General features: G+C 39.0%; 1 protein-coding gene across 1 annotated transcript in view; it reads right to left on the bottom strand.

Annotated features, from left to right (window-relative positions):
- LOC121317745 (interphotoreceptor matrix proteoglycan 1-like) overlaps positions 1-17697 on the bottom strand; it is a 29268-nt gene extending 11571 nt beyond the window's left edge. Inside the window, 9 exon segments of the mRNA XM_041253889.1 lie at positions 691-923; positions 2629-2687; positions 2920-3069; positions 4338-4435; positions 5171-5229; positions 6891-6925; positions 9057-9223; positions 17339-17575; positions 17685-17697. Coding sequence (XP_041109823.1) covers positions 691-923; positions 2629-2687; positions 2920-3069; positions 4338-4435; positions 5171-5229; positions 6891-6925; positions 9057-9223; positions 17339-17575; positions 17685-17697 — 1051 coding nt within the window.
- Positions 17698-18972: the final 1275 nt, after the last annotated feature.

Here is an 18972-nt window from a genome sequence, read left to right as displayed (position 1 = left end):
ATAGGTTGCAGATTAACTATGCTTATATTAAAAACAGTATTCTCTACAACACGTATTTGTTTCTGTATGTAATAATAAGGAATGCAATTGCTTATCAATGTTTTAATACTGGTAGCTATACAATGTTATGCTGTGTTACCAGAATAGTATCTAGAATGGAAACAAAATGTGGTAGCCCTTTAGGATACAGTAATAGTAATAACTGAATAATTACCAATGGATCCTGCTGAACATCTGTCACCTGATGTAATTACATAGTAACACCAGGCACAGGCCACTTGCATACAATCATCCAGTTGTAACCGTAAAGCAGGAGACATTGGTAGTTACCCGTTTATAACATGGTTATGTCCCTATGATCTCGAGTTCAACTGAGCTTTTATATCACTGAAGCCACTCTTGTGGGGAGGGACTCTGAGAAGAACGAGGATTACTGTAAATGTGAGAAATAGTTCTTCAATGGATTTGGGGTCAAACAGGCAGATTAGTGACAAGGACAGGGGTTCTGACAACATGGATGAAGTATACCAATACCAATACCCATTTCCACCACCAAAAAGACTTGCAATAAAAACGTCTTAAAATTAGAAAATCTTGAGATAGATGTCATTGTCAATGATATAATACTTAAATCTCAGTGACGATGATGAAAAAAAAACAAAAAAACAACTAAAACAATCCATGTCTTACCTTCCTGGAATCTAAGTGAACCGACATCGATCTGAAGCGCTTTCTCATCGCGCAGGGCCTTGGCCACCAGATCCTGAAGGTTGGACACAGTGTATACCCTGGTTGGCTTGTGATCCGGCTGCAACTCGGAACCAAAAGGCCCTTTCTCACTTTCAACTTTATTAGAATCAATGTGCAAGTTTTCATCACCTTTTTCAAAGACCACAGCATAGCGGACTGCAACACTGCTAGATCTGAAAAATGAAAGCACATCCATGACAGGTAAGAAAAACACCTCCAACACTGTGAACAGCCAGATCCATGAAAGCTTAGGAAAGAACATCAAGGAACCCTCGTGTAAGCTACTAAAACATAGCAGAAACCCCTTAAAGATAAAACCAGTTTATATACGGAAAGCTTTGCAGAATAAGCATCCTGTAAGTGCAGGACAGCATTGCAGATTTAAACATATTTATTCTGTTTAAATAATGCAGGTCGCAAGCCATGGGTACTTTTTGGAGACCTGTATCTTAGATGACACATGTGAATTAGCCTTAATAAAAAGATTGCAACGTAAATGCTTTGTAAATTTTAATTTGGTAATAACATCAGCAATCAGTTGAATACAGTTACTTTCTTTAATGCCAGTATACAATTCCAACGATTGCAGAAAATACACTAAAAATTTGTTAAAAGTAATGCTGTAGTCACTGACTGATACCGCTTATAAGCACACAAAATGTATCTATGTGTTTCTGAGCCATATATATTGGAATCCCTGCTTCTCAGCAGTCATTCTCACACTGTGCAAACACTAACTACTGGCTTCCATTACGAACATCTGGTAATAACTGGTTTAGCTGAATCAATGATTATTAAAAAGCATGCATGCCATTTTCTGTTGAGCTCAGAATGGCTGTCACTGACAACAGTCAATTATCAGGCACCCCACAGTTAGTTGTTCTTTTGTTTATTATTATAAACCTTGTATGGGAACTGATCACTGTTAAAGATTGTCTAGTACAAAATGAACTAACAATGCTATGCTTAATAGCAGTTCCTGAATGCAGTCGTCATTGTTTGTGACTTATAATAAGTTCATACATCATATGTAAGGTGTCTCTTATTATAACAGAAACCATTCTTCTCACCCAAACTGCACAAGATGACATCTTATAGTAGTAAGAGACCCTTCACACATTCTTTAAAGGCCAACTTTCAGCTGATGTATTATAGTAACTAATACAGTATCTTGCACAGCTAGTTTACAAAAGCATGTAACTGCAGAGGAAAGAATGTTCTTTTTTACTCATATTCAACACAATTTTATAATCATCTTACCCGGCATGGTCTCTTATCCGTCTTTATATCAGGAAACACAAAGTGAAGAAGAGACAAAAACAGTCACCTGACAGGAGTTACAGCACCAATAATTATCAAAACATTTGTTTAAAAAATGATATTAACGACTTCCCACCAGGCGTGTTTGTGTCATTTTTTCATATGAATAATCTCAAGAAAGACGTGTTATGCAAACATAAAGACAGTGACTGACATCTAAATGTAAGCCCCTGGTTTCATTCCCCTGGTTTTCAAGCCCCTGGTTTCATTCCCCTGGTTTTCAAGCCCCTGGTTTCATTCCCCCTGGTTTTCAAGCCCCTGCTTTCATTCCCCCTGGTTTTCAAGCCCCTGGTTTCATTCCTCCTGGTTTTCAAGCCCCTGGTTTCATTCCCCCTGGTTTTCAAGCCCCTGCTTTCATTCCCCCTGGTTTTCAAGCCCCTGGTTTCATTCCTCCTGGTTTTCAAGCCCCTGGTTTCATTCCCCCTGGTTTTCACACACCTGGTTTCATTTCCCCTGGTTTTCACGCCCCTGGTTTCATTCCCCCTGGTTTTCAAGCCCCTGGTTTCATTCCCCCTGGTTTTCAAGCTCCTGGTTACAAGCATACAAGTATTTACCTACCCAAATCTTAATACTCGAATTTCTTTAAATCCAGGAAGTCTGTCAAAAACATGTATCATCTGCAAAACAGAAGACTCAACAAGTTCATTCATAGATGTAAACTGAACTCTTGCTGCCATGTTACTATGCTGATTCTAACTTAGAAATTAAACATTAAAATCCCGCTGCAATCATGACCCTAATAGCCCCCAGTAACAGAACGAGGAACTTGAACACATTCAGCTCATTTCTGACCTCATGCCAAGGACTGAATTTCAATAGCCAAGCAGTATAATATCGTATAATACTGACCTGGTCTTGGAAGCTTCTGGCAAGGTCCTGGTACTGAGGGGTGATGGGGTAACTCAGCAGCTCACTGTAGGCTTGATTGGTGAGAGTGATACTGAACTCTATAACCTGTTCCATTGGCTCTTCAGGCACCATGTTAGTAAGATCTAAGTCCTAAATCACAATGAAAATTGAATGGAAAAGTGCAACCACCCCTAGCATGACCCCATCTTAGTATAAAATGATGTTAAAGGTGGAAGGAAGGTTTGGGTGTACAATTGGATTCCTTAACATCCTTGTTATATTCTTTTTTTATAGTGCAATGCTACTGAATTCTTTCAATACGCTAACCCTTACTCAGCTCTGTGGATTGCTTTAGTGATATTCTTTAACAGATGTTTTCCTAGAAGCAGCCCAGGCAAAGAATAGGATGGCCCCACAAAAAAATGTCCTGTCAGGACAAATCAAGGGCAGCCTGTTTATTCTGCAAAGCAGACAGGACCTCTGAATGGCTGCCATTCAGAGACATTTACTGAAAATCAGAAGCACACAAAAACAAAAACTAGGGAGCACTCACAATCCCAATGCAAGTGAGTGGAGTAACAGGCTCTCGCTCCACCTACCATATACCACTAAGGCTAGTAGCAGTGTCTAAGGACTGGGCTTTGGACTGGGAGTGCCTTTACATGCAATCCTTGCACTAATTTGCTCTCTGGCAATCTAAACAAATCAAAGCATTGCACAAAGGTGAAAGGAAAGTAAGTGGGAAAACACTTCAATACCAGAATGCAGAGAGTGGCGAGGGTATGGAATGAGTTACCAAGCCATGTTGGTGATACTGACTCATTGGGACGTCACAGTTTTAAGACCAATCAGCTACAAGCAACTGGACGAGCAGAGTCCTTTGCATTTTCTTATGTTCTTATGCTCTAATGATCCATTTTTTTCCTGTGTGACTTTAAAAGCCGAGACAGAAAATTTATTTCTGTTTGTTGTTCATTTTTTTTAACTGTGTCATTTACTACCTGATTCTGAATGACTTGACATGAAGTGTCAATATGAAGTATGAATTTTCTGATCAAATCTGCATCACAAATCCCATGCCCTGAGCAGAGTCCTAAGCTTCAATGGCTGTCATGCACAGACAGCTTTATTATGTGGTTAATTACCAAGCATGGAAACATACAGGTATCAACTTCCTGAGATTCTAAAGTGGGAAGCGTGCAACACCATTCTGCTAATTGCCCTAAATATCTTTTATTTAGCAGTCTATCTGTAATATTGGGCAGGGTGTGGGTTTTTGTTTCTCATTACTTTTAGTACAAACCGTGCACCCACATACTGGACCAATATGGTAACTGCAATAGAGTATTTGTAATGCATATGTCCTCTATTATCTTTTTATTTGTACAAGTGAAGCTGGTGTGAATCAGAAGTCTTACCTCCTCTGAGACCGCTGAGTCGTTCACAATTTCATTAGGCAGGGTATCAGCAGCAGCTGACACTTCTGGAGCTGAAGCAGTAACGGCTTCCACAGAAGCTAAATACAAAATGTATTAAAACCTTCACCTGTGAACTGTCACAAAGTCTGCTAACATGTCACTAACTAATATGAATTTGATTAATTTATGACTTCAATTCAAACGGTTAGTAAAATTCTAGCCTAACTTGTCTCTAATGTTTATTTAGCACATAGTTTAATGTGCTCACATTATTTAGGGAATACTGGACTTGTTTGTCCATTTCTCAGTATTCACTAACCCATACTGCAGCTCTGATTTTGTCAGTTTCTCAGTATTCACTAACCCATTCTGTAGCTCTGATTTTGTCTGTTTCTCTGTATTCACTTACCAACAATGCAGCTCTGTTTATGTCATTTTCTCTGCATTCACTAACCCATACTGCAGCTCTAGTTTTGTCAGTTTCTCTGTATTCACTAACCCATAATGCAGCTCTGTTTTTGTCAGTTTCTCAGTATTCACTAACCTATAATGTAGCTCTGTTTTTGTTGGTTTCTCTGTATTCACGAACCCATAATGAGCTCTATTTTAATTGGTTTCTCTGTATTCACTAACCCATAATGCAGCTCTGTTTTGTTGGTTTCTCTGTATTCACTAACCCATACTCAATGATGTTTCTCTACTCTCCCACTTATATGGTTCTATAGTGTGTTATGCTATTCACAGAAGTGATAGGAATCACTTAAAACATTACAGTCAAAATCTTACATCTATAGTTTTACATTTAACAAATACCATACAGTCTAGCATCATACCACTCGTGGGCTCTGGATTTGCTTGTGTCACTGTAGGCTTTTCAATATTCCTCACCTCCCTAAAGATAAAAGCAGATGTTAGGAGGGAATATGTTAAGTGGCACTCTATAGTAGTTATATATCAAGTAAACACACGTTCTCCATTACATATGCACATGTTCTCCATCAGAATGACTGGGCCCAACTAGACATTTTTCTAAACAGAACAAATCTTGTGATATTACTGTGATGTCGGAATGTATTTTCTATGATTTTGACCAGGATACAATATTTATTTGCACTATTGAGTAAAGCGAAAGATACAAAAGATACATATTATTATTATTATTATTATTATTATTATTATTATTATTATTATTATTGGCAGAGTGAGATTGTGTCTTTGGACTAGTTAACGTGAGATCTAGAGAGTGAAGAGAACAGCGGAACCTCAAGTTAATAGCAGCACGTTATTTTGTGCCTCCTTCTTCTTCATTGCTTTGTACAACCAGCTAAAATAACAGAAGATACATTCCAACATGACATTGCTCTGCTGCCATTAAAAACCACCAGGAGTGATTTCAAATCACTTAGTGTCTCAGTCAGGGGCAGATGGGAAAAAGATAAGAGAATCAGTCTGAGTATTGAATTCACCAGGGCTGTGTGCCATTCACAAAACTGTGTCAAGTCACAAAGTCATGTGACCGATGGTAACTATGGCCACCAGACAACTTGCTTTTCCTTGTCTCACGTTAGCTAGCTGACTTGTTGTGTGACTCAAGCACTGTACTAATTATTCACTTTGTTACAGTACTTTTACCCAATACAAGATGGGTTACACCACCTGAGAATTTTCCACCTGTCCTGTTGACGTCTGACAGTTATAAATTTCTACAATTTTATTAAACTGGTTGGGGGTGTGTGAATTGAAACAGACAGACAGGTAAAATCCATGTCAGTTACATTTTTTTTCTCCTGTTTTAACTCAACACTACTGACGTACTCATTAATCACAAATTACAAATGTAAATATTTTTAAAGACAAATATTCAGGCATGCTCAGGCTGTTTTTTTTTTCTTTAAAGATTCACAGATCTCAACATGAGGGCTGTGCTGTTTCTGTAAAGATCAGAAAGTTGTGTTTTTATTTCCTTTGTTCTCATTACACCTTGAAGAGCTAACCCATGGAGGTCATTATTGTTAATTCTTGGGTTTGCAAGGATGTTTCACTGCACATTTAGAAGATGTTTCACCTCACACCTCACATGTAGAAGAGGCAGAGAGGAATCGAAAGAAAATGGGATTCAGTATTGTCCAAAAACGCCAGATACCATCCACCAGCAGAGGGTGATGCCTGCACCCCCCCCCGTCCACCAGCAAGGGTGAATGCCTGCTGGTCCTGCAAGGGTAGCGATTCCCTGCTGGTTCCTGTCCACCTATCAGAGGGTGATGCCTGCTGGTCCCGGTCCCCCACCCACAGAGGGTGAATGCCTGCTGGTATCACTTCCCACACCAGCAGAGGGTGAAGCCCTGCTGGAGCGAGGAGCTGGAGCTTCCTCTGCCTCCACCTCCATGCCTGCCTCTCCCTGCACCACAAGGGCCCGGACTAGATGCTGGCGGTCCTCAACATGAGGCAAACGTTTCTCCTGAGATCACATGTACCAATCTGAATATGATGGCACACCACACCAAACTTTAACTGGAGCCATTAGAAAAGTAAACAGCTGGGGTTTTTGTCTACCTTTCTTGCAGATTTTTTTCCCTTAAAGAAACTCTCTGTGAAAAAGAAAAAGAAAACACAGTTCAAAACATAATTTCAGTGATTCCCACTTTATAGAACTCTTAAATTGAATAATAATAATAATAATAATAATAATATAATAATAATAATAATAATAATAATAATAATAATAATAATATAATAATGTATTAATGTGTAATGCTGGCTCCAGGGATCTGTCTGTTTGTGGCCTCCCTAGCGACTCTGTATGGCAGCCATTATCATTATTCAATTGGTAGTTATCCAGTTGTCACAATGTTATTGTAAACAATGTAAACAAAAATGATACATGCTTAGAGATTTTTTTTTTTTTAAATGCATCTTTAAGTAATTTGTCGTGACCTCTGAAAATCTTAAGTACACAAAATCATTAAACTATGCAAAGTAAAAGTGTATAAGGTAGCTTTTAGTTAGGTAATTTCAATAAATAGTTTATTTTTGAATACCTCTAAAGGAAATGGCTCCTTCGACATAGTTAAATTACTGATACATAGCTATTAGGAATTCGTTCTGCACAGTTTAACTAGCACATGTGGCAGGGATTGTGGATTAAATCATATTTTAAATTGTATACCTTTAAAAAAAAAAAAGTATGCAATAAGGCCCGACAGGCCATCCATATACTACATCCGTATACTTACGCTCTGAAGGGCCGTATTGCATTTATAATCTAGGTCAAACAGTGGATTTGAAGACAAAAAAGCATAAATCATGTTTAGGGCAAAAATTGATTTGTTTTTATTATTAAATATCCTTACGCCAATAAAGTAGTCCCATTTATAACTTTGAACTACACACAGGGTTAAGCTGAGTAAATGAATTAATTGGAACATGCAAAAGAAAGCATGTGTATTTTTCATATTGTGGACATTGCCATTGAAAAGATACCACTGAGTTATTTTTTCCCCGTCACTGACAGTGCAGACCTGTTTGAGCAGAACAGACAGGAGGAATGCAAATAAATACAACAACGGCTCAGATTTCCGTCATTTTTCAATCTATGTGTGTCTAACAGGAGTAGATAATGGGCAGAATTGTATTTTTTTGTTTTTCTGTTGCATTTACAAACCGTTAAAAATACATTGACAAAGTCAGGGTGACAACTCTTTTGTGTAATTTTTTTTTTTTTTTTTTCTTTGCTTTCTTCCAGTTCATTTAATTGTTCTTCATTCAAATTGGCATGTCTACTTACTACTTTGGGATTTTGTGCAGGTAATTGGTCACTCAGTTTCATAGTTACAGCTGGACATCTGTAACTGTAAAAGCAAAATGGCTACCGTCCGATGCTGTAAATTCTGTGAGGCAGCGTAGTGATTTCGAATATGTGACAAGGCTCCAACTGTCCGTATCTATCCTAAATACGAACAGCTGGAACCTTGCTTGACCAATCACATTGCTAGCTTCACATTTCGTTGCCAGATTTGAAGAAATATATATCATGTTTAATATATATATATATATATATATATACACACACACACACACACACACACACACACACACACACACACACACACACACACACACACAGTTTGTAGTCAAAAGTTTGTGGACAACCCCTGTGGAAATGTATCTTTTGGCATGCTATGGAACCCTTTTTACCATGTATACGAACAATATTTCCTGTGTCAATAGAAGGATATAACTAACTCCATGCTTGACAGTAGCTATGGTGTTCTTGTCTTTGTATACCTCACCAGACTTTCTCTAAACGTAATGACCATCAGTGTGACCAAATAGCTTGGTTTTTGTTTCATCACTGCACAAAACCTTTGACCAGAACTCATATCCATCATTCAAATGCCGTTTTGCAAACTTTAACGATTTCACGTTTAGTCAAAAGTTTACAAACCCCTGTGGAAATGTATCTTTTGGCATGCTATGGAACCCTTTTTACCATGTATATACAACAATTATTTCCTGTGTCATAGGATATACTACTCATCGCTGACCGTAATTGGTGTTCTTGTCTTGTATACCTCACCAGACTTGTCTAACGTAATGACCATCAGTGTCCAAATGCTTTTTTTGTTTCATCACTCCACAAAACCTTTCCTAAGAGTGGCTTTTTCCTAGATAATACTATCGTAGCATCAAAGGGTATGAATACTTTTGAATTAGCCTTACCCTTAGAACCATATCAACGTGTTCTGGTGAGCTGCTGAAGTTCTTCGCAATGTCAGCAATGCACAGGGAGTCTTGCTGGCAGGTATTCACCCAGCTCTGGTACTCTGCCGTCTCTGGAATTCGGTCCAGAAATATCCGAAAGGCTTCCCACACGGCTTCCTGGCAAACTAAGCACAAGGGCACTCTTCAGTAACTCGGTAACGGTTGAAGAGTCGACGTTACAAACATTACTTTCCAGAAAATCCACACGAGATCTAGAAAGAAACCAATTACATTTCCTTCACCTTTCTTGCCTTCCGTTTTGATCTTATTTAAATAAAAAGTTCCGCAACATAAAAACTAGTCAAGGAAGTTTTAAAGGAGGGGTTTTTACTCAATGTAAGGTCAACCTTCAGTACACTCTCACTTTTTAATCAAAAGTTCCCAAAAATAAAAGACAATTACAGATACTTATTTATTACACTAGAGTACTGTTGCATATTTCAAGAACAGTTTATATTAATCTGGTGTAATGGTATCCATAATAAGAGCTTGCATAATTCATCTTGGTTTTAAGAACAATTGCTGTTTAAATCCTGTCACTTACCCAACCTGTGCTTTTATTTCCTTCTCTAAGTAGAACCAGCCAACTGCTATTAATGAACAGAAAGTAGCATCTGAATAGGCAGCATAACAGACTTAATGAAAGGCATGCATGTCAAGTCTCAAGGTTTACCCATGAAACTCATGGTTTTTCACAATTTTGAGAGTCTCACAGCTTTGAAGTGGATTCTAACATTTGTGCATACGCGTGTTATTGTTTGCGATGCTGTGAAACCCTTTATACATGATACAGCGGTAAATCCAATCCAACTGTCCAAGCGGATTATTTCTTTTTTTTTTTTGGGGGGGGGGGGGGGGGGGGGGGGGGGGGGGGTATCACCATGAAGAGGTGTACATTACCATTCTATATTCCTGTAGCTGCTATGCAAACTCCCCCTTTACTTCAAAGACAGAATTGCCTTGTTGTCCCAAATTGACAGTTTGTCTGTGCGAGCCTTCTATGTTTCTGTACGCAACAGTCGAAGGAGAGGCTGTCAGACTGTCACTGTCTCATTCACGCAGAACTTACCACAGAAGTAAGAGAAATGGACATCAATGAGAATTGAATTATTAAAGTAAAAAAATACTATGTTCTTTATGATGCCAGTGTCAGTGGTTCCCGTTCAATTTGAAGAAGACCACCAATGACTTTATGTATGGGATATGCCTGCCTATTGGGTAGGCATCGCTGAGCTCTCTATACCAGAGCTGCTGATAGGCCCCTTCCTGGGATGATGCACTCGGTCCCGCCCACCGAGGGGATAAAACTGTCATCCCAAGGAAGCCATTTTTCTTTTTCCAGTGAATCCGTGAGGACGACCGATGCAACCTTGCGATTGGTGGTCGTCTTCTCTTTCAGGGAACCAGGGTTATGGTAAGTAACCTAACCTTACAAAGACAATAAAAAGAAAGACACCATATGGTGAAAAATAACAGAAAAATTGGAAATTGATGGTATGTCTATCTCTCTTTATTTCACCTTAATTTTAGTCAGTGACGGGAAGCGCCACACACTGATTTTGTATTTTTGTAAAATTAACCTTCTTTGTTTTAATACAGACTAACTGAAGATTTAATCAAAACTGAAAATCAATTAAAAAAGTATATTAAACTAATTCTCAGTATTTACAAAGAAATATGCGTAGATGTATTCTTTTAGAATAATTTACATGTCAAACCAAATATAAACCACATATAAACATTCACGGTTAAACAATTTTTAGTGTGTAGTGTACCCAGACTATTTCTTGTTTTATTTATTTTATTTTGTCTCCACAAAAGGAGAAAAAGCAAACAGTATTTTCTTTCAATGACTAGCTACAGTTGTGGGTTTTGTTATGTACTCGTGCTGTATTTGTGTTGTTTGCTGCACTCCTGGTGTGCATAGCCCTTAGGTCTAGGTCAGGGGCGTAGCTGTCAGCCATGTGCAAAAATCTTGATCCATCATCAACCCCCCTAAAACTAAATCTAGTGATCTAGGTTAAAGATTTTCATCACTCTCAAGGTTTTTGAGCAGGGGTCTCACTGGTATGAACACTTAGGGGTTGACAAGTCCAGAAAGGCAATGTCAGCATTGTAAACTTGGTTGCGTTTCTGAAAGGAGAATCCACCCCTAAGAAATAAATCCTCAGCAAGCACATAAAAGCTCTGTGTATTATTCTTTCTTGTCGCTTATTTTTTTTCCGGTTGCTCAGTCAAGCGCTGGGAGGCCGAAATGGGAGTGACCGCTTAGAACCTGGAGGAAGGGCTGCCCTCAGCCACCGATTCCCTGAGGTTTCCCTCTAAAAAAATAAATATATGTGAGTAGGGGGTTTTTCCTTACCTGAGTGATGAGCGGTTTGTATTTAGTTCTGCGGGGTGAGTGGTTGGGTTGGAGAGGCTGGGCTCTCTCCCCCAGCACAGTCATGCTCTGGGGGACGGGCCATGTCTTAGCTGCTGATTTTCATTAAATTCAACATTTGGGGGATAGGTGACAGAGTGCCACTGTGGAGTGCGTTAATTATTTATTATTATTCATTCATGGTTTGGCGGCCTCGTCTTTTGGGGGGTGGTGGCCGCAGCCACTTGCTATCTGCGGCACTGGGATGCATGTAACTGTTCATGTATTTCCAGCCGGCCTCGCACAGGTAGCCGTTTGGCACCCAAGAACAAGACCTCCAGCCAAATTTATCTTTCACTCGGGCCCTGAACGCCCTTCACAGTTCATAAATCATCTGCAATTGCAATCGCTGTCATCATCATTCATTCACTGCCATTCACTCACAGCGGATTCTCCTTGCTGAATGACTGATTCATGAGAAGCTGAAGCAGATCCTGTCAAAAACGGATGTACTTTGCTGTAAAGAAGGTGTTGGATGTGTATAGTCAGCAGTACTCCAGTTTTCTGAGTGAAGATGTAACCAATGACTTTCAAAGCATTTGAAAGTGGACAACAGTAGCTTGCTGCCATCTCTTGCTTAGGTTTGACATGTGAAATAATCACCCATTTATCTTCAATCCTCAAATTATGCATTTTAAACTGGGAAGGAAGATTTCATTAACAAAAAACAACCAGTATCACAGGTTATTATTTTGCACTATTGTAAAATATCTATTGCAAATCAGCTCTCAGTTCACTTTTAATAGGTTCGTCAAATTAATTGAAACAGGAAGCACTTGAATACAATATTAGGTGATGCCCCACCCCAAGAAAGACCTGAAAGACAGAAAGTCTGAATGCATGTGAATTATTTGATCAGCATGCCTAGTAGAACAAAGAAAGAGACAAGCCTAAAGGGAGTAACGCTCCAGACCAAAGCCATTTCATCACATGTTACTACTTAAGGTAACACTGCAGAACAACGTCACACAGTACAGCAGGGAAACTACGCTTGACTCAGAAATGTTGGATTTAAAGGGTTTGAAAAGGTTTTGTCATCTTCCTATAAAAGAGCATGGAGGTGTTCAATAGCCAATACATAGCACGTAGCAACTGTTCTGCATTGCAACTCCTCATGGGCACAACGAGCTCCACTGTGATTATCTATTGTTCAGTGTTCCAGTTCTGCAATTATATATCGGTTAATTTAACCAGGGATTGCAATGCACTCTGCACAGCTGCAGCAAAGCTATTAATGCTTATTACTGTCGTACACTTACCATGGACTGGGGATAAAGAAGAGCGCTTGCACTTCAGATAAAAGCGTCGTCCACAAAACAAAATGGAAACCCATTGCTGCCACACAATATACTTACAATACATATCTGTAACTTTGAACACTGAACCGTGGACCCTACTCAAAAGGCTTGGCCCTCAATATATTTTAATGAAATAAAGTTTGATATTCATAGACACTGGCTTCTTTATCAACAACATAAAACATGATTACCAAAACTTTATTTAAAACCATGAAAAGGCTTGTATACAGGGCCCATTATTCTTGTGACAACACGACATCTGTCTTTCTTAAAATTGAACTTTAATGATAATCAGTTGTTTATTGTTTGCTATATAAAGCTGTTGTATCCCACTATAGACATTAGGGAGCCATAGAAATATTATTCTGGGTCCAAAACCAAGAATGAATTCAGAGCCAACCCTTCTACAATTTGGAATGTTTTCAGCTGACCCTGCTTTATTGAAAGGTATAATAAAAAATAAAAAAATGTATCATGCTACAGAACAGCTTGGTAACACATCATGCTGCAGACTAGTGGTGATCATAATTTGCTTGCATGGTTTCATGCATTTGTGTGTGGAGGGGGGGGGGGGGTGTTTCATTCTTTGAAAGCAGATATAGGGGAGGAGGAGGGAGGGTATTCTTTGAAAGCAGATATACATCAATGTGATTTGTTAGATTGATTTTCATTTAGTTAGCCACTGTGGTTAAAGTAACATAACATTGTTAGACACACTGGAAAAACTTTAGCCGCTTAACAATACTATAAACAAGTTACAAACAAGGCAAGGCAAAAAGATGTGTATTTTATCTGAAAACACGTAGATATTTAAATACCAGACCTGATTCCCATTTAATAAATGCCAAACTTAGTCCCACCTGAAAAAACGTCCTTCCACATTTCCTAAATTCTGAATAGGTTTGGAGAGATGTTCATGTACTGCATAATCCTTTACAATTGACTGTGATGCGGTTTTCTTTCCTCTACAAAACGTTAAAGCAAAATTGTACCAGTAGACAGTGCTATATATAAAATTAAGTGTATGTTAATGCCTCCCTGACCAACCTCTGTTGTAATTACACAAGACTATACTAATCAGTTAAACGAGGCAGTCTTCCCAGCGACAGCGAGTGGAAGCGACAGTGAGTGGGAGAAGTACAGGGGTGGAAAAGTACAGAGCAGTTTCGAAGCAGAAAGGAGAAATTGCATCTTGAATTGCTTTAATCAGAAAACAGAGGACATTGGGGAAACACAGCAGCAGCTCAAAGTCAAACAGCCGCGTGTGTTTTTCTGATAACAAACAAGCTGAAACTCGGAGCAGCTGATTCAAATTCAGCGCCGTTTTGAGACACGGGCGAGGGGAGGAGCCAACAGCACAGCAGAACAACGCAGTTAAACGAGGCAGTCTTCCCAGCGACAGCGAGTGGAAGCGACAGCGAGTGGGAGAAGTACAGGCGTGGAAAAGTACAGAGCAGTTTCGAAGCAGGTTGAAAGCAGGTTGACGGCTGCAGAAGAAACTAAACTTCAAAAAAAAAAACCTCAACATGGTCTTCAAGCCAGTAATCTGTGACACCTGCTTGATGTGGGAAATCCGAGAAAACCCAGCGGAGCTAAACCAAGTGTGCGTAAAGTGCCGCGCGATCCAGGATTTGCATAAACTAGTAAGTATGCTAGAAATGGAGCTGGAAGAAGTGAGACAGCAACAGGATCTTGAGGAACTGGCACACCCACAATTCATGGAAGTCTGCATCACCCCTAACAGACTGAAAGCCACCAGGGAGATAGAAGGTCAGAACAGCTGGGTTCAGGTAGGCAGAAGCAGGGAAAAAAAGAAACTTCGTCAAACACAACCACCAGAAATCAAAACAACCAACAGATTTGAGTCACTTCAGAATTTTGATGAGCAGAACCAACAACAAGAGAATGAAAGGAACAACATCCAGGACCCTATTGACAGTGGTGACCAGACAGCAAAAAGAAGGGAGGTCATGATTGTTGGGGACTCCATATTGAGAAACACAGCAAGTTCAATTTGCAGTTTGGACCCCCTTACTACAACAGTGTGCTGCCTTCCGGGAGCCTCTGTCAAGCACATCACTGAGAACGTGGACAGGCTCCTAGAACGAACAGGAGACGACCCGGTAGTAGTCGTCCACATCGGTACAAACAACATTGGAAGAGACAGACCAAAATCCCTGCAAAACAAATTCAGAGAGCTAGGAAGGAAATTAAAAGAGAAAACCAAAACTGTGGTATTTTCTGGTATACTACCCGCACCTTGCAAAGGACCATATGGACAGCTGGAAATAATTAATCAAAACGCATGGCTGAAGACGTGGTGCACACGGGAAGGCTTCACCTATCTTGATCATTGGACCACATTCTACAACAAGGACTATCTGTATAGACGGGATGGACTGCATTTAAATAACAAGGGAACTAGTCTACTCGGAGAAAAGATCCTCGAGCAGGTTCGGAAGCATTTAAACTAGAAAGGAAGGGGGGAGAAATCAACAAAAAAACAGAAGGGAGACCGCATCAAAACAAGAACAACAACTCAGGTAAGACAACCATTAAATGTATTTATCTAAATGCTAGAAGTATCAGAAACAAAATTCTAGAACTTGAAGCTACTGCACTAACAGGTAACTATGATGTGATAGGTGTTACAGAAACGTGGTTGTCTGAGAGTGATGGGGACGAATATAATATTTGTGGGTATACACTGTATAGGAAAGACAGGCAGGACAGAAGAGGAGGAGGGGTAGCGCTATACATAAGAAACAGTCTTGAAGCCCAGGTGTTAAACCTGGACAAAGAAAATAAAACCGAATCAATATGGGTCAGAATAACGGACAAAAATTCAAAGGGCATAATAATAGGAGCATGCTATAGACCGCCAGATTCAGACGGTGAGTACAATAATCTGTTATACAATGACATTAGAAATGTGTGTAGCAAAGGAGAAGCCATACTAATGGGGGATTTCAACTTCCCCCAAATAAAATGGGAAAACCCGGTGGGTAGCGCGAAGGATGAAATAGAAATGGTGGAAATGACAAATGACTGCTTCCTAACACAATTTGTGAAGGCACCCACTAGAGGGGAGGCATGCCTTGATTTAGTCTTTTCAAACAACGAAGATAGAATAACTAAAACAGAGGTCAGAGAACCACTGGCAAACTCAGACCACAACATGGTCTCATTTGAAGTGTTTTTTAAATCCCCAAAAGAAATGACTAAAGCTAAGGTTTACAATTTTATAAAAGCAAACTATGAAGGTATGAAACAGAGACTAACAGAAGTAGATTGGAGTAAAATAGAGAATGTCATGTCATATGCAGACAGGCTAAAAGAATTGAATCTGTTCAGTCTTGAACAAAGAAGACTACGTGGCGACCTAATTCAAGCATTCAAAATTCTAAAAGGTTTTGACAGTGTCGACCCAAGGGACTTTTTCAGCCTGAAAAAAGAAACAAGTACCAGGGGTCACAAATGGAGTTTAGAAAAAGGGGCATTCAGAACAGAAAATAGGAGACACTTTTTTACACAGAGAATTGTGAGGGTCTGGAATCAACTCCCCAGAAATGTTGTTGAAGCTGACACCCTGGGATCCTTCAAGAAGCTGCTTGATGAGATTTTGGGATCAATAAACTACTAACAACCAAACGAGCAAGATGGGCCGAATGGCCTCCTCTCGTTTGTAAACTTTCTTATGTTCTTATGTTCTTAATAATATAAGTAGGATTGTACAGCCACTACTGTGTTTAAAGTATTTAATTATTAATTATTTTACTGTGTTCTTTCACCTGGGACTACTGACAGTAATGCACCGATTCTGACATTAAAACTCAATAATTCATAGTGACATAACTCAATAAATCCTTCTTTTTAAAAGAATAAATGTTTGTATTTTTTTTTTATTAAATTGTTCCTCTTTTGAATCCTCTTACTATTTCCAAAATATACTTCAGCACATTTTAAAGAGATAGGAAAGAGATAGCAAACAATGAAAAAAAAAAAACTTAGCTGTGATCTTTTGAAGCTGTGTGTTTCTGGCTTGCTGTCTGTGAAAATGTTTGAAACCATAACTGCTTCACCTCCCTGTGACTAACTAATATTACAAGCAGTGCTGTCCACTGACTGTTTCTAATTAGAGCCTCTGTCCTCCAGCCAAACAACGTTTGTCGTATGCATATATTACATTATCAAGCTAAAGTGCTTTCATTGGGCAAAATCAAATCAAACCAAACAGTCTGTATGGATTCATACCAGCACATGTTGACTGTGCTAGCAGTCTTACACAAGTACGTTTTTCAAAGCTGTTGCCACGGAAAAATATTTGAGCCACAAAGGAAAATGTGTCAAGCAGCTAGCGGGAACGTAGTATGAGAGCAGAATCACTTGCAAAAGCACATTGGTGTGATTTACAGTATTATGCAAGCCCTTGCACACTTGGTTACTGTCACTGAGAATGTAAAGTAGCCCACATCTGTGACACAGGCGGTACACCATGCAGCACACAGCCCAAAAGATCTTACCTCTGAGTTTGTAATACGCTTGGTGGCTTTCTATGATCTGTTTGATTGATTCTTCAGGGCAGACCTTTACTCCTGTGTGGTAAAAGGCCGATCTTTTCATCCGGTGTCTTTCCAGATCAAATATCGTCTTGATCGCTGATGACCGTTTGATTATTTTTAAAATATCTGTTAGGCCTCCTGGCCGAGGAATACTAACACGAGTCTTGACTTCTCCCAGATTTTCTTGACTGTGCTCGTCTGAAACAGAAAGTGTATAGAAGTTTTTTTTTCTTTACATCTTAAACTGGAATGATAGAATTGGTTTACTAATAGGGCCTAGCTGACAAGCAAGCACTCCACAACTTACTCTTGTGGAACATTTAGTGGAACATAGTTGAATACAAAACCAAACATACAGAACCCTTTGATAATCATTGGCTTAATACAAAATACAGATACAAACATTATTCAGAATTATATTAATAACTGAGGAATACATATCATCAGCATACTTTATTTAACAAACTTAAACACCAACATAAATAAGAAAAAAAGTAATTATTATTGACTATTAAACAGTAGCATGACAAATGGACCTCTGAACTTAATAATCAAAAAAAAAAAAGAAAATTAATAAGGTGTTTTTTATTAACATAAGGCTCGTAACTATATAACATTATATTCTAATGAAAGCTACAGATGTGTCGTGATCAATTACCGTGATATTAAGAAAAAGTAGAACATCGAACACAGCTGTAGTTTGATAGCACAATTAATTGTGGACATACTTTTCTTAGAACCACAGAGACACATAATAAGTAACCATTCTATTTTAATTTTGAATCATGTATTTTTCTGTCACTAATGAGTTGCTTTATACAACTTGTCCCTACTTCCACTGCTCATTATTACCAAGAAGACAGATGTTCAAAGTACAGGAACCCAACACAGAAATCTACACGTTTCCGATCCACCTGGGAGACAAGCTGTTAGCATTGTTCATTGAAACTGGGAGTCAGGCGCAGAACTGAAAGTGCCATTTAGGTCTTATCAAAAACATGTTCCGTTGAATAACACTGCTGTTAATGAACCCTAAAGTAACGCATGGTAAAACATGTATTGAAATATCAAGATACTGGCCTGTTCAAGGATTTACTAGCGGATCACTGGAAGATTACCCAAGTCTTTAATGCACTGGCCTGTCTGTATTTGTCTTTTTTGTGAGTGATGATATATTAAACACACAGGCAGACAACAAAATAAAAAGTTAGATTTTTTTTTTTATTATTATTTATTTAAATGATGCCTCTAGGACTGATCTAACTTCTGCTTCATAACGTGGGAAGAATTCTCATTCTGTCCAAATGGCACTAAACATCATTTAAAAAACCACTTTGTCCAACTGTTTAAAGTCTCTGTGCTATAAATCACTGTAGTCATTTCCCAGGCTTGTCCTTCAGTGTTGTATCTGAACACAATAAGTTGGTTCACTGTTGACCTCCACAGTTTAGATTGATGGGAGATCAACATTGTGTGTGCCTTGGATCTAACTGACTAAAAGCAGCAGAAGGAAGCAAACGTTCCATTTTACAGGCTAATTCACATAACTTGGGCAAGCATTTGCTGTCCATGGTCCTGAAGCAAAACATTGTACT

This window comes from Polyodon spathula, chromosome 6 (genome assembly GCF_017654505.1).
Source record: "Polyodon spathula isolate WHYD16114869_AA chromosome 6, ASM1765450v1, whole genome shotgun sequence".
Lineage (NCBI taxonomy): Eukaryota > Metazoa > Chordata > Actinopteri > Acipenseriformes > Polyodontidae > Polyodon > Polyodon spathula.
Note: the sequence above shows the minus strand (reverse complement) of the source record. Positions and strands in the feature narration are given on the sequence as shown.